The sequence below is a fragment of the Nerophis ophidion genome, linkage group LG03 (assembly GCF_033978795.1).
Source record: "Nerophis ophidion isolate RoL-2023_Sa linkage group LG03, RoL_Noph_v1.0, whole genome shotgun sequence".
NCBI lineage: Eukaryota > Metazoa > Chordata > Actinopteri > Syngnathiformes > Syngnathidae > Nerophis > Nerophis ophidion.
In genome coordinates this window covers 45,010,655-45,023,748 of record NC_084613.1, presented here as the reverse complement: position 1 = coordinate 45,023,748, position 13,094 = coordinate 45,010,655, and the positions used below count along the sequence as shown (strand labels likewise).

Here is a 13,094-nt window from a genome sequence, read left to right as displayed (position 1 = left end):
CTTCGCCCCCGTTAACTCTGTACACAAGTGTTCCCGTGTACTTACTAGTTCTGCAGGGTAGAACAGGAAGCCTGTTTCGATTAAGCACTGCTGCCTCATAGTTGCAGGCTTGTATATTTGTCTAAAATGAATACTAGACTTTAGACACAATCAGGAAAATCTACCTTTCTCCTCATTATCACTCTGACACCTCACCGCGAATCCAGGGGTCCCCACCCACTAAATGAGAAACACTGTCATAATTAATAAAGGATATCAAAATATTGTGTTTGATGAGGTAGCGACTTGTCCAGGGCATTTCGCGCTTTCGGCCGAATGCAGCTAGGATAGCCTTCAGCCACCCCCGCGACCCCGAGAGTGAGTATTGGTAGAAAATGGGTGGATGGAGAGAGAATATTATTTTCTAAAGTCAAACTGTCACCATCATTAAACCGTTATTACGAAAATCTTTGAAATGATGTTCTAAATAGCCATAAATGTTTAAATAGAAGGTAGCCAATGCATAACATAGTAATTGTCTTTCGGCTTCCCCCGTCAGAGAGAGTCTCAGTTAGTTCCTTGTGAGGCTGATAAATAAGCACTGGAGAGCTCCAGTGGGTGGATGCTCCATTGCCACTACACTACCATTAGCACTAAACAAACAATTATTCACCTTTTGATGATGTGTGACAAAAGAGTCAGGGACAACAAAATAGAGAGAAAGATGATCTTGTCTAAGCGTTTTAAGACAATTAACTCCCACAAAAGTGTGAACAATAAATTCCCTCAATAATAACATTTTGAAACTCATTTTTTATGACATGGATGTGAAAAGAGAGGATTGCTGCATATGCCTGGGGTTTTATTTTATTTACGACTAAACTGGCTGACTTTTACTAGTAAATTCACATTTCTGGCTCTATGATTACTGTCATACTTTTCCTCTTTGTAATCACTTTTTATACTTCTGTGAAATCACAACAAAAACACACATAAAAACACTGTTGATTAATTGGATGCTCATTAAGCTGAAGTATCTCTCGATATATTGAAAATTATTTAAACTCCCAAGTTTATTGCATACTTGTGATACAGTCTTCCCTAAAAATGTATCTTGAAGTCCAACATTTGACTTTGCAGGTTCCACTGTAATATTCCTGTTAACATCTGCCTTATTAACACTTGATGACTTATTAAAGTCTGAATCATCTTTTATGTTGTTGCTGAATGTATTTGCACTGGTCAATTTTTTGTTCAGAATATCTTTTGCTGTGTGTTTGTGTGGATAGGGTTGTCTGTGCGTAGTGTGTGCTGGAGGGGAGACCACATCCTGGTGGGCACACAGGATAGTGAGATCTTTGAGGTGGTAGTCCACGACCGCACCAAGCCTTTCCTCATCATGCAGGGTCATTGTGAGGGTGAGCTGTGGGCGCTGGCTGTGCACCCTAGCAAACCTTTGGCGATGACGGGAAGCGATGACCGCTCAGTCAGGTGATGTTATTGCAATATTATATCAATGTTTCAGTGTCTAGGATTGTATTGTTATACAATGTCAGTACATTTCACTGTATTGTATTAATTTGTATTACTGTGCATAAAAGCTCTCTTAATAAATTTTTTAGAGTTGGGTGGTACTCTGCGCATTTAAGTATCAATCTGATACCAAGTAAATACAGGGCAACTATTGCCAATACCAATACTGGTACTTTTTACCTAAAAATGTCAAAATTGTTGAAAGATTTTGTGAGTTTGACTCGCTATGTTGATGATAATTATAATCAGAATAAAACATAACATAGAGTGTGAAAGTTGTCTGTCTATTTGTGTTGGCCCTGCGATGAGGTGGCGACTTGTCCAGGGTGTACCCCGCCTTCCGCCCGATTGTAGCTGAGATAGGCGCCAGCGCCCCCCCGCGACCCCGAAAGGGAATAAGCGGTAGAAAATGGATGGATGGATACCACCATACCATACCATACCAACTTTATTTATAAAGCCCTTTAAAAACAACCATAGCTGAAGAACAAAGAGCTGTACACCACAAAGAAATAGAGCCAAAGGACATACTAAAAAACAACATTTAAAACAGAAGTAAAACACACATTAAAAAAGCAAATACACATTATCCTAAGAACAGTTTGTTAGATAAAAAGCAGTTAAAAAGTTCAAAACAGTTAAAAAAGTTAAAAACAGTTTAAAGTCTCATGCTGGGTTAAAAGCCAGTGAATAAAAAGGGGTTTTAAAAAGGGTCTTAAAAGTAGCCAAAGAAGGGGCTTGTCTCACATGGAGAGGGAGATCGTTCCAGAGTTTGGGACCCACAACATAGAAGGTCTTGTCCCCTCGAAGCTTGCGCTTTGATTTGAGTACCTCCAGGATCAGTGATCAGCTGACCTGAGGGACCAGGTCGGGGCATAGAGGTGGAGCAGCTCAGAGAGGTACGGTGGGGCAAGTAACAGAAAGGGATACAAACATGTTTTATTAAAAGCTTTCATTTGTATTCAACTCAACTATTAATATGAATTTTCCCTTAATTACAAACAGTTGTTGTAAAGTCAACAGTGCAAAATAACTAAACATAAGGAAAAACTATACCATTGCCTCTTTATTACAATACATACAATAGGGATGTAACTGTATGAAAATTTAATATCACGGTTATTGTGACCTATATTATTACTACCGAGGTATTGTTAAGTGGGCTTAAAAAGTACTTTTACACACAAGCACACTATTTTGCATATTTTCTGTGTCCAATGCTTCACTAACAAGAGTATTCTGCCGGGCGTAGTGGTGTCCTACTGTACTCTGTTCAGCGGTCCCTTGAGTGCACTGTCAAAACACACCTTGTTAGTTCAGTCTGTACAATTAAATTGCTTAGTAGCTTAGGCAGTAATGTATACTTTATACAATTTTAAATTGGGGTATGTTGTTTCCCAATGGCGAAAGACGTTAATGTCTGTTATATTCATGTTAGCATTTAAGGTGCTGCCAGTCCATCCGTAAATTTATCAAAGTGCAGCTATCAATCACGTTTTTTTTTATCATTTTAATTTAAACAGTAATACTAACCGCAGAGAGTTTAACCACGGTTATTATTAATACCGTTAATTGCTCCATCCTTAATATACTACATAACAATAAACAATGTAACAAGATAAAACAACACGAAAAACACAAATATATTTTTGATTAATATTGATTACATTGTGGTAGCATAAATCCGATACTGATACGATCTTGGGTATAAATACTATTAATAGTTGGATTGATTTGCCCACCACCAGAACTTTTGTCACAACTTTGATTTCTCATATCTGTACTCTTCCATAGGATATGGAGCCTTATTGATCATGCCCTGATTGCTCGCTGTAACATGGAGGAGCCGATCCGCTGTGCAGCCGTCAGCACTGATGGTATTCATTTGGCCCTCGGAATGAAAGATGGCTCTTTTACTGTCCTCAGAGTCAGGCAAGTATATAACAGAATGACAGACTGTGGAGGTTTTACGTCTGTTACTATTTGTACTTCATTTAACTTTTTGTTGTGCACCCCCAGAGATATGACTGAAGTGGTCCACATCAAGGACAGAAAAGAGGCTATCCATGAGCTGAAGTACTCCCCTGATGGCGCCCATTTGGCTGTCGGCTCCAATGACAACTCAGTGGACATTTACAGTGTTGTGCAGCGGTACAAGAAAGTAGGAGAGTGCATCGGCTCCAACAGCTTCATTACGCACATGGACTGGTCCACGGACAGCAAATTTTTGCAGACTAACGATGGCAGCGGTAGGAGGCTCTTATATAGGATGCCAAGTAAGTCTTGTTTATGTCTTGTATACTTAAATTTTTACAAAATGATTCCAAAATTCAATTTCTGTCTTATTTCTGTTTTTTTTGAGGTGGTAAGGAAGTGACGAACAGAGAGGAACTGAAGCTGGTGCAATGGGCATCATGGACATGTGTGCTCGGCCCTGAGGTAAATGGAATATGGCCCAAATATTCGGATATTAATGATATCAACTCCGTGGATGCCAACTTTAACAACCAAGTCTTGGTAACAGCCGACGACTACGGATTGGTCAAACTTTTACGATATCCGTGTATAAAAAAAGGTAAGGAAAACACATTTACTGTTACTGTTACTCTTCCATTGGTGCAACTCATTCATTATATTTCTCCTAATTTTAGGTGCAAAATGTAAAAAATATTTAGGTCACTCGGCGCACATAACTAATGTCAGATGGTCACATGACTACCAGTGGGTTATAACGATTGGTGGAGCAGATCACTCAGTGTTCCAGTGGAAGTTTGTTCCTGAAAGAAAGTCTAAAGAAGCGCTGCACATTGCGCCGCAAGGTAAGGCAGAAAACTGTCTTTTAAAAGATTGTACACAAGAAACCTTTCATTATGTATGGTTGTGAATATGCATGTGGGAATCTGAACATTTGTCTTGCTGAACAAGATACAAGATTCTTTATTTGTCATTGCACTGAACTACCACTGCATTTGCTGTGTAAAATCAGGGGTGTCCAAATTTGGCCCGCAAATTTAACCTAAAGGGTGACTTCCCAAATTTAATACACATTCATATTGACCTTTTTCAAGCTCACACAATCAATATTGGCATGTCCGCAGGGCTAACTATTTGCCATCTGCCCTTGTTATTTGTACGGATTAAAGGAACTTTATTATTAACATTTAGGGCTTATTGTGTTTCACGCTTAAAATGGCTATGTTTGGCAAAATTTTACTTTGGCACTTGGTGGTAAAACAATTGACCATCCCTGCTACAAACACACTGACATGTTGTTTTTAACAGTACTGCTCCCACTATTTTAATGGTTTTGACATGATGGGTTCCCACTTCTCTGTGAGCGCTTTGAGTATATAACAATAGAAAAGCGCGATATAAATCTAATCCATTATTATTATTATTATTATTATTATAAACCGTCATGGTAAATAATTCACATTCCATAATATTTAAAACACATCCAATTTCTGTGTGGAAAGTATGATTGCATTATCATTTCCACAGTCATTATTTTTGCAGGGAGACAGCGCAGCTAAAATTAAAGCACCACATAACAGTCTTCTTTTCATTTTCCTAATGGACTCGTTGTCTGGATCCGTCTTTTGCTTTCAGTCCAGCTTATTGCCTTTTCTTGGCCCGTCATTGCTCTGCAGCATCAGCATTCGGCTTGGCTAATAAATAGGATGGCAAACAATACGATAACATGACCAATCCTTAATTATATTCAAATAAGACATAGTGACTTTTTACAAAATTTGATAAGCTCGCTATAACACAAAGCTTTTTTTTCTATTTACAGAAACCTTAGCCGACTCAAACAGCGAAGAGTCAGACTCCGATCAGTCAGACGTACCTGAAATGGACTCGGAAATTGAGCAAGAGACACAGCTCACATATAGACGACAGGTTTGTGATTTACTCAGATACCCCCCCCCCCCCCCCCCAACATCGAGCTATGTTTATTTTCCTCATTAAATATTGCACACTCTGCATGAATTCAGGTTTATAAAGAAGACCTACCTCAGCTCAAAGAGCAGTGTAAAGAGAAACATAGAGCAACATCAATGAAAAAGAGAGAGCGAGCACCTGGGAGTGGCTTGAAGCTACACTTTATTCATGGGTGAGCACTCAATAATATCAACAACAAATAAATGGAGCAAATAAAGGTAGTGAATTCACTTCCTGAACTATTTGTATGATTTTTATTCAGCTACAGGGGCTATGATTGTAGAAGTAATCTGTTCTACACTCAGACCGGTGAGATTGTCTACCACGTGGCTGCCGTTGGCATTGTGTACAACAGACAGCAGAACACCCAGCGTTTTTATATGGGCCATGATGATGACATTCTCTGTTTGGCCATCCACCCACTCAAGGACTTCATAGCAACAGGCCAGGTAACCTCATGCTTATATACATGAAGTGATCCAATTTGGGTATCTTCTCATTCAAAACTGATTTATGTTTATTCAGGTTGGCCGTGATTCCTCCATCCACATATGGGACGCAGAAACATTAAAACCAATGTCTGTGTTGAAGGGTTTCCACCAGCTTGGAGTGTGCACTTTGGACTTTTCAGGTAAAATCTCTAGATACTGCAGCAAATAATCAGGTCACAGTGTTTGGCATCTTGCTGTCATAGAGTAGCCAACATCAAGTTACAGCCTCTCGTAATGGGGCCAAGACAGCAAAGCACATTCATCATATTTTTGAATTTCACCAGGCTTTGTCTGTATACGCTTCTAGCAAGGGCCATACATACAAACACCACAGGAGCTTAATCTGTCCGTGCCAATGACATAGGTTTGATTTCTCCATCACAGCGGATGGAAAGCGCCTGGCCTCAGTGGGCCTGGATGACAATCACACTATTGTGCTGTGGGACTGGAGAAAGGGGGAAAAGCTCTCAGCCATGTGGTGAGTGCACCTATTGTTTACATGAAGCTGCTTTCCAGAAACAGAGAGAGCTTTGACAGACCTTTGTGTTAATTCTTAGGATCATTGGAACTTCTCTCTTTTAATATGGACATTAATAAATGAGGATTAAATTGAAGCCATTTTGCAGTGCAGGGCTGACAGTGTGATTCATGGTAAGGAGACAGAAGAATGGGAATTGCCTATTAGATTAAGAGGCTGCTCCATTGCGACACTTAAGCCTGCCAAGGTATGAATAGTTAGAGCAGGAGTGTGCCCCAAGCCTCCAACTGTATCCATAATAAATGAGAATTACTTTTAGGGCTTGTCTGCTTGTGCGACCGATGTTGTATGTCAGATTTTATTTTGACAAGGAGATGAAACTACGTCAACAATATACAATAGCTAATACAAAAAAACAATAAATACTGAAAGACCAAATGAAAAGTGATAACATACAACCACATTACTGATTCTCAAAGCGCCTATTAGCTGCTTTAAGACAGTACTGAATAATTACACAACCACAATGATAGAAATATTTAGCTGTGAAAAAAGTCTGCATATCAAAATATATTTCTTCTTTCTTTATTGCTCAGCCCACTTGAAATTTACATTTAGTTTCACCTCGATTTAAAATCACCCTGACAAGTTTGAAGCAGTGTTTATTTTAACTGCAAGTTCACAGACGGCTTGAAGCTCCACTAATCTTCCTTGCTCACCCTGGTGGGTAGTGTGCACTGAGGGGAACTGAGGGGAAAGATGCCTGAGAGTAGCCTTTCAGCTGGGAGGTAAAATGTGGGAGTGACTTAATTAATGGAATAGAGGCTGGAAGACGGGCAGAGGAATGGGAAATGAAGTTTACTGTGGTACCTTGGTTTTTGTTATTAATACGTTCTAAAAGACCTGTCAGGAAAACCAATTGTTAAATAAAACTAATGCATTTTTTTCTATTAGAAATATTGTAATCCAATTCAGACATCCAAACATATCAACACATAACCTATTTTATAGAACAGGATTATAGTTTTATATGTAGAAAACAATGGGAAATACATTTAAATTATGGACAGTCAGAGCAGTGTATTAGCTTTCTTTAGCTTGGCTTAACACTTTCTGTGTTTACTGTCTCTCCCTTAAACCGTTCCCCCTGAAACCTGTATTAACTGCAATCGGCACTACCTTTGTACTTCACTACAAGATTTTTCTTGAATTCAATAGCCTTTCTCAACTTATTTATCAAAGTGCATTCTTCACAGATACTGACTCACCAACGTTTTTGAGCTCTCCGCGAAATAATACACAGGAAAATGGAGTAGTTTGTTATGCCGTACGAAAACCGAGCCATTTTTTTTACCAATACATTTTTTCAAATTCTTCAAAAACTGAGTTACCTCTGATTTTCTATATCAGTAATTCTCAAACTGTGGTACTTGTACCACTAGTGGTAAATATTGAAACAAAGAGTTTCTGTTCAAAATGTGTGTAATGTAATAGTTGATGTAATAGCCAAAAAATGTTAAATATACCTATTAAATAAAACGTCTGACTTGGTTTTAATGAATACTTAGGCCTACTATGCTACTTTATTTTAATGTTCGTCATTATGGTGGTTGTTCTTCTGTCTTTTCCTAGATGGAACGTGGTAAAACAATTTTGAGAACCACTGCTCTATTTTAATTATTTGTTTTCGCTTTACTTTATTTTGTTACCTCCGCTGGCACAATAGGTATCGTTATTTGTGTACATATTATTTGTTAGCAGGATAGCTCAAATAGTTATTTGAAAAAAATATATATGTAGCTTTGTCATGACTGAAACACAAATTGATTCACACTGTTCATTCGCTCCTGCACATGTTGTGTTTGCAATTGCACTACGAGATCTTAAAATAGGCCACACCACACAAGTTGTGTGTTGTCATAAAAAATATTTTTTGATTTTATTTGTATTCATTAATAACAATGTTTGTCATATATCCAATGATATTCACAAGAGTTGACTTTCTCATTAGAAACAAATTGATTTCTTGAACATATTTTAATGCTACATAAAGTGGAACCTCAATGGTTCTTGAACAGGGTTCGCCGACCAAAATGTTTGTATAGTGAAACAGATTTCTCCATAAGAAATAATTTAAACATGAATAATTGGTTCCAGCCTCGACAAAAGTCCCCATTTTGTATTATCAAATACACAGTTTGGAGACAGTATGGTGTAAAAAAAAATAAAATTAAATAAAATTAAAAAAATATATATATATACATATATAAACATTATAGGTTTGAATCAAAATAACATAACAAGTGGGTAATGGCTCAACAATCTATATTTTTTCATCCAAAACACGACAGCAACAGCCATCTGTCAAAGCGTCCGCACATGCAAGTCCCTTTGGTGCAATTCAAAATGTTGCTACAGTTAAAAACCTGAAATCATTTTACCTTGTGTCCTTGAATATTTGTGACATTTGTTAAACACTATGGGAAAGGTAAACAAGCATAGCGTCTCCTTCCACATGTTCCAGCCACCTCTAGTTTTAGCACAAACCAGCAGTGTGAGATGGCCGTCCATTAAGTTGTTGTTTTCCGGTACTGCAATCTCCTTCGCTGTTATAAAGAGCTTCTCTGGCATAGTTTTCCAAAAATGTCTGGTCTTACCACAGTAGCCTCTTGTGCTCGCTAGTGTTACCATATCTGAGTTACTGTGTAGACACATGGGGAAACAACTACAACTGTGTGCTTCTTTCACTAACAGTGTTACGGAAAATATCAAATAGAATAATACATGTTGGATATAAAGAATATACAAACCCTTTATTTATTGAATCAAAAATATTGAAATTCATCGACCTAGTGCATTTGCAAACAGCTAAAATGATGTACAAAGAAAACTATAACCTGCTTCCCAAGAATGTACAACATTTTTTCTCAACAAAAGAGGAGAAATCTAACCTTGGAGGAAACTGTAATTTAAAACATTTGTATGCACGTACAACACAGCATATCAGTTTGTGGAATTAGATTATGGAATGGATTAAGCAAGGAAATCAAACAAAGTATTAATATGATTCAGTTTAAGAGACTGTTCAAACTACAAGTGTTCACAAAGTACAAAGAAAAACAATTATGATAAACATCTTAAACCTTTTTTATTTTTTTTAAAAGCACGAGTGAGAGATAATGATTATTTATGTAATTAATATGTGTTTACTTACTTATAGTATACTTATGTATTTATTCAATGTTCTCTTACACACGGAGAAACAATAAATTATATAAAACTGCTTTGAATGAAGGGTTAGGTATTAATAAGCTCTGCTTCTTCCTACTACTTTTTGGAAGCGCTATAATGAAACAACTTGAAATGTGATGCATTACATAATAATTGTATTGTATGTATGCTCGAAATAAACTGAAACTGAACTGAACAGTTAAAAAGATAGGTAGAAATCCCCCCTCTTGAATAAAATCTAAGTTGAAGCTTCAGCGCTGTCCGAGCATCAGCAGGCATGCTGCACCCAACGCTGTAAATGACGGCTCCTCTTTTGAAACTTTTCTAAACACCCACGGTTCGTCTTAAATTATTATTCCGTGCAGGTTCGAGCATGGTCGCTTCTGGACATAGTCGCCATTTAAATGGCCAGCACTCACTCAAATGATAGCCTCGGAAATGCTATCACCTGCTGCTTCTCATTTAGCTACTTGAGCAACAACTTTTTGATCTGCTCTTGGACCTTCTATTCGTCCTTGCGAAGATATTTATCTCCTTCGGCAAAGTCAGCCACCATATAAACATTCTTTTTTTGATAATTGTTGCAATTGTGGTCTTGTTTCTTCATTATCTGTGAGCAATACCGTTAGCTTTTACAGACACCGCAGCTGTTACTTGGCTCAGAGTCGTCAAGACACAAAAAAATCTCCAATAACACCGGAAAAAGTCACTAGATTTATCGCTAGTAGCTGTTTACAAAAAAAGTCAACAACAGGATAGGAAAGTCGCTAGATTTAGCCACAAAGTCGGCAAGTTGGCAACACCGCTCGGAACAAAACATAAATAGGATCTGACGTTGGGGGCCCGTCTCTTCAAAATGGTGTTTTACAGGAAGTGTTGTCATCAAAATTGCTGCCCCCTAGCAGCAAATAAAATGAATAAATAAATGAGAAAATTAATGAAGCTACCGCACACCGAGACATTGGTCGCACACCAAGGCATATTGGGCTCGATCTAAATGTCCACAGACCGAAAAGAACAAAAATAGAGGCGTTTGTTTGATTGATTGATCGATACTTTTATTAGTAGATTGCACAGTACAGTACATATTCCGTACAATTGACCACTAAATGGTAACACCCGAATAAGTTTTTCAACTTGTTTAAGTCGGGGTCCACGTTAATCAATTCATTGTGAATCGAGGTTCCACTGTATATAAAAGAATATAATATGTATCCTGTGCATTAAATTGTGTTGATCTACAACCATGCATGTCAAGATTTTAAATGTATCAAATTTTCATTCCAATTTGTTTAAAGTCTGGAGATGAAGTATTAACTCTGCTCTTTCATATTGCAGAGGAACAAACTGCCTAATTAGTATATAAAACATATTCTAAACTATTTAAATTATTAGTGTAGTGTCTGTATGTCAGTCTTACAAGTGCCTTTTCTAGTTTTGTTACTATGTTTGCCTGTCCTCTCAACAAGATTACACAAAACTAAATGAGAAATCTCCATAAAACCTGGAGGAGTGGAGGTTGATGCTGAGCTATACCATTTTGCATAATGTAGGATTTGGAGCAGATCCAGTTGGTTTTGTCAATAATGAATATTGTTGTGTTTCCAGTGGAAGCAAAGAAAAGGTCTTTGTGGTGAAAATAAATCCCTACCTGCCTGACAAGCTCATCACTGCCGGTGTGAAACATATGAAGTTTTGGCAGAAAGCTGGTAAGACACACTCCAGCTTATTGACACTGACAAGCAGCCACACTAACAATCTGAAATCTGGCTTGGCTGCGAGGTATCTTACAGTGCATCCCATCTCTCAGGTGGTGGACTAATTGGGCGCAAAGGAAGTATGGGGAAGACAGAGACTATGATGTGTGCTGTCTACGGTTGGTCGGAGGAGATGGTCTTTTCAGGCACGTGCACCGGTGATATTTGCATCTGGAGAGACATGTTCTTGATGAAGACTGTCAAAGCCCATGACGGCCCAGTTTTCAGTATGCATGCGCTTGAAAAGGTAATGGAAGAGCTTTGTAAAGCAAATTTAAAGGATCCAAAATCATAGCTGAACATTATTCTGTTTTCCTAAATGAATGGTGTAATTACTGGTGACATGTTCATTCAGATTTAAATAGACCATTTACTGTCACTGCAGGGATTTGTGACCGGAGGAAAGGATGGTATAGTCGCGCTTTGGGATGACACATTTGAAAGATGCCTCAAAACCTATGCCATCAAGAGGGCAGTCCTAGCTCCAGGCTCTAAGGGTAATGTCGTCATCAAGTGCCAGATATTTTATATATCTGTCACTGCAAAACCACTGAGCACATCTGTCCCGGTTAAAGCAGAAATAACTTATTTTTCATTTTCTTAACTCTGTAGGCTTGCTTTTGGAGGACAACCCATCCATACGTGCCATATCGCTTGGCCACGGCCATATTCTAGTAGGAACCAAGAATGGAGAAATTTTGGAAGTGGACAAGAGTGGCCCTATTACTCTGCTTGTCCAGGTGTGACTTAGAAATTCTCATCCATATAAGAATATATACCATAGCTCTGGATCTGAGGCACAAAGAACACTAAATAGAATTTATGATTTGGAAGTCTAAAAAATACTGTATATTCAGTGGCAATTGCTCTAAAACTGCAAGAGAAGCTTAACTTCCCCTAAAATGTGAAAAAAATAAGTGGTGAAAGCTGTAATTTTGTGTTTACATTTCATTTACCTAATGTGCGCTAGAATGTGTTCAACCTCCTTGCAGAATCAGATACATTTGTGACAGCTGACGCAACTTTCTTGTCATTCATTGTGGTATCGTCATAGTGCATTAAACAGTGTTAAACCTTAGCGTCCTTTGACTTCAATGGGTATCATTGAGTGAGTTGTTCCACTGCACCCAAGCTTTGGATATTAGATAAATGCTCGGCTTTTTCCCTCCCATTGGATGCTTAGCGTCTCTAGAAATTGATGGAAAATGATCTTAGCCTAGGTCCTCATGACGATTGGATGATCTGTCTGAGGCTGAATTCCTTTTTAAGTGACAGTGAAACGAGTGATTGAGCTATCTTGAGTCATAAACCGCTGCAAGAGCATTTTTCATGTTTCTTATTTTTGTTCTGAGCTGATGTATAGAATTTTACAATCCTGTAAGTGACATTTTTTTTGTAAAATCTAGGGTCTTTGTATCTTTTATCTGTTTAATGGAGAGTTTACTTGTGTTTAGAGAGAAGCTGAAAATTGGCTTTCCCCCATTTAAAGCATAATTTTTAAAATACAATATACATTTCGGCAGCTGGTGGTCTTTTAATCAGAATGTCTGATTCTGATTCTGATTAAAAGACCACCAGCCGCCAAAATGTATACTGTATTTCAAAAATTATGCTTTAAATAAATCTAATATATGTTTATTTTTTATAACATATCTGTAAATGTTCTGAACTTCTACATTC

General features: G+C 37.8%; 1 protein-coding gene across 4 annotated transcripts in view; it reads left to right on the top strand.

The window, feature by feature from the left end:
• The window catches only part of eml5 (EMAP like 5), a 114,268-nt gene that overhangs the window by 51,284 nt on the left and 49,890 nt on the right, over window positions 1–13,094 (top strand). For all 4 annotated transcript variants that reach the window (XM_061895337.1, XM_061895336.1, XM_061895338.1 and 1 more), the window contains 14 exons: window positions 1,269–1,470; window positions 3,307–3,444; window positions 3,532–3,788; window positions 3,875–4,087; window positions 4,164–4,331; window positions 5,309–5,415; window positions 5,511–5,629; window positions 5,720–5,906; window positions 5,983–6,088; window positions 6,333–6,426; window positions 11,266–11,366; window positions 11,468–11,661; window positions 11,800–11,911; window positions 12,027–12,154. In XM_061895337.1, coding sequence (XP_061751321.1) covers window positions 1,269–1,470; window positions 3,307–3,444; window positions 3,532–3,788; window positions 3,875–4,087; window positions 4,164–4,331; window positions 5,309–5,415; window positions 5,511–5,629; window positions 5,720–5,906; window positions 5,983–6,088; window positions 6,333–6,426; window positions 11,266–11,366; window positions 11,468–11,661; window positions 11,800–11,911; window positions 12,027–12,154 — 2,126 coding nt within the window. The remainder of the gene's footprint in view (window positions 1–1,268; window positions 1,471–3,306; window positions 3,445–3,531; window positions 3,789–3,874; window positions 4,088–4,163; window positions 4,332–5,308; window positions 5,416–5,510; window positions 5,630–5,719; window positions 5,907–5,982; window positions 6,089–6,332; window positions 6,427–11,265; window positions 11,367–11,467; window positions 11,662–11,799; window positions 11,912–12,026; window positions 12,155–13,094) is intronic.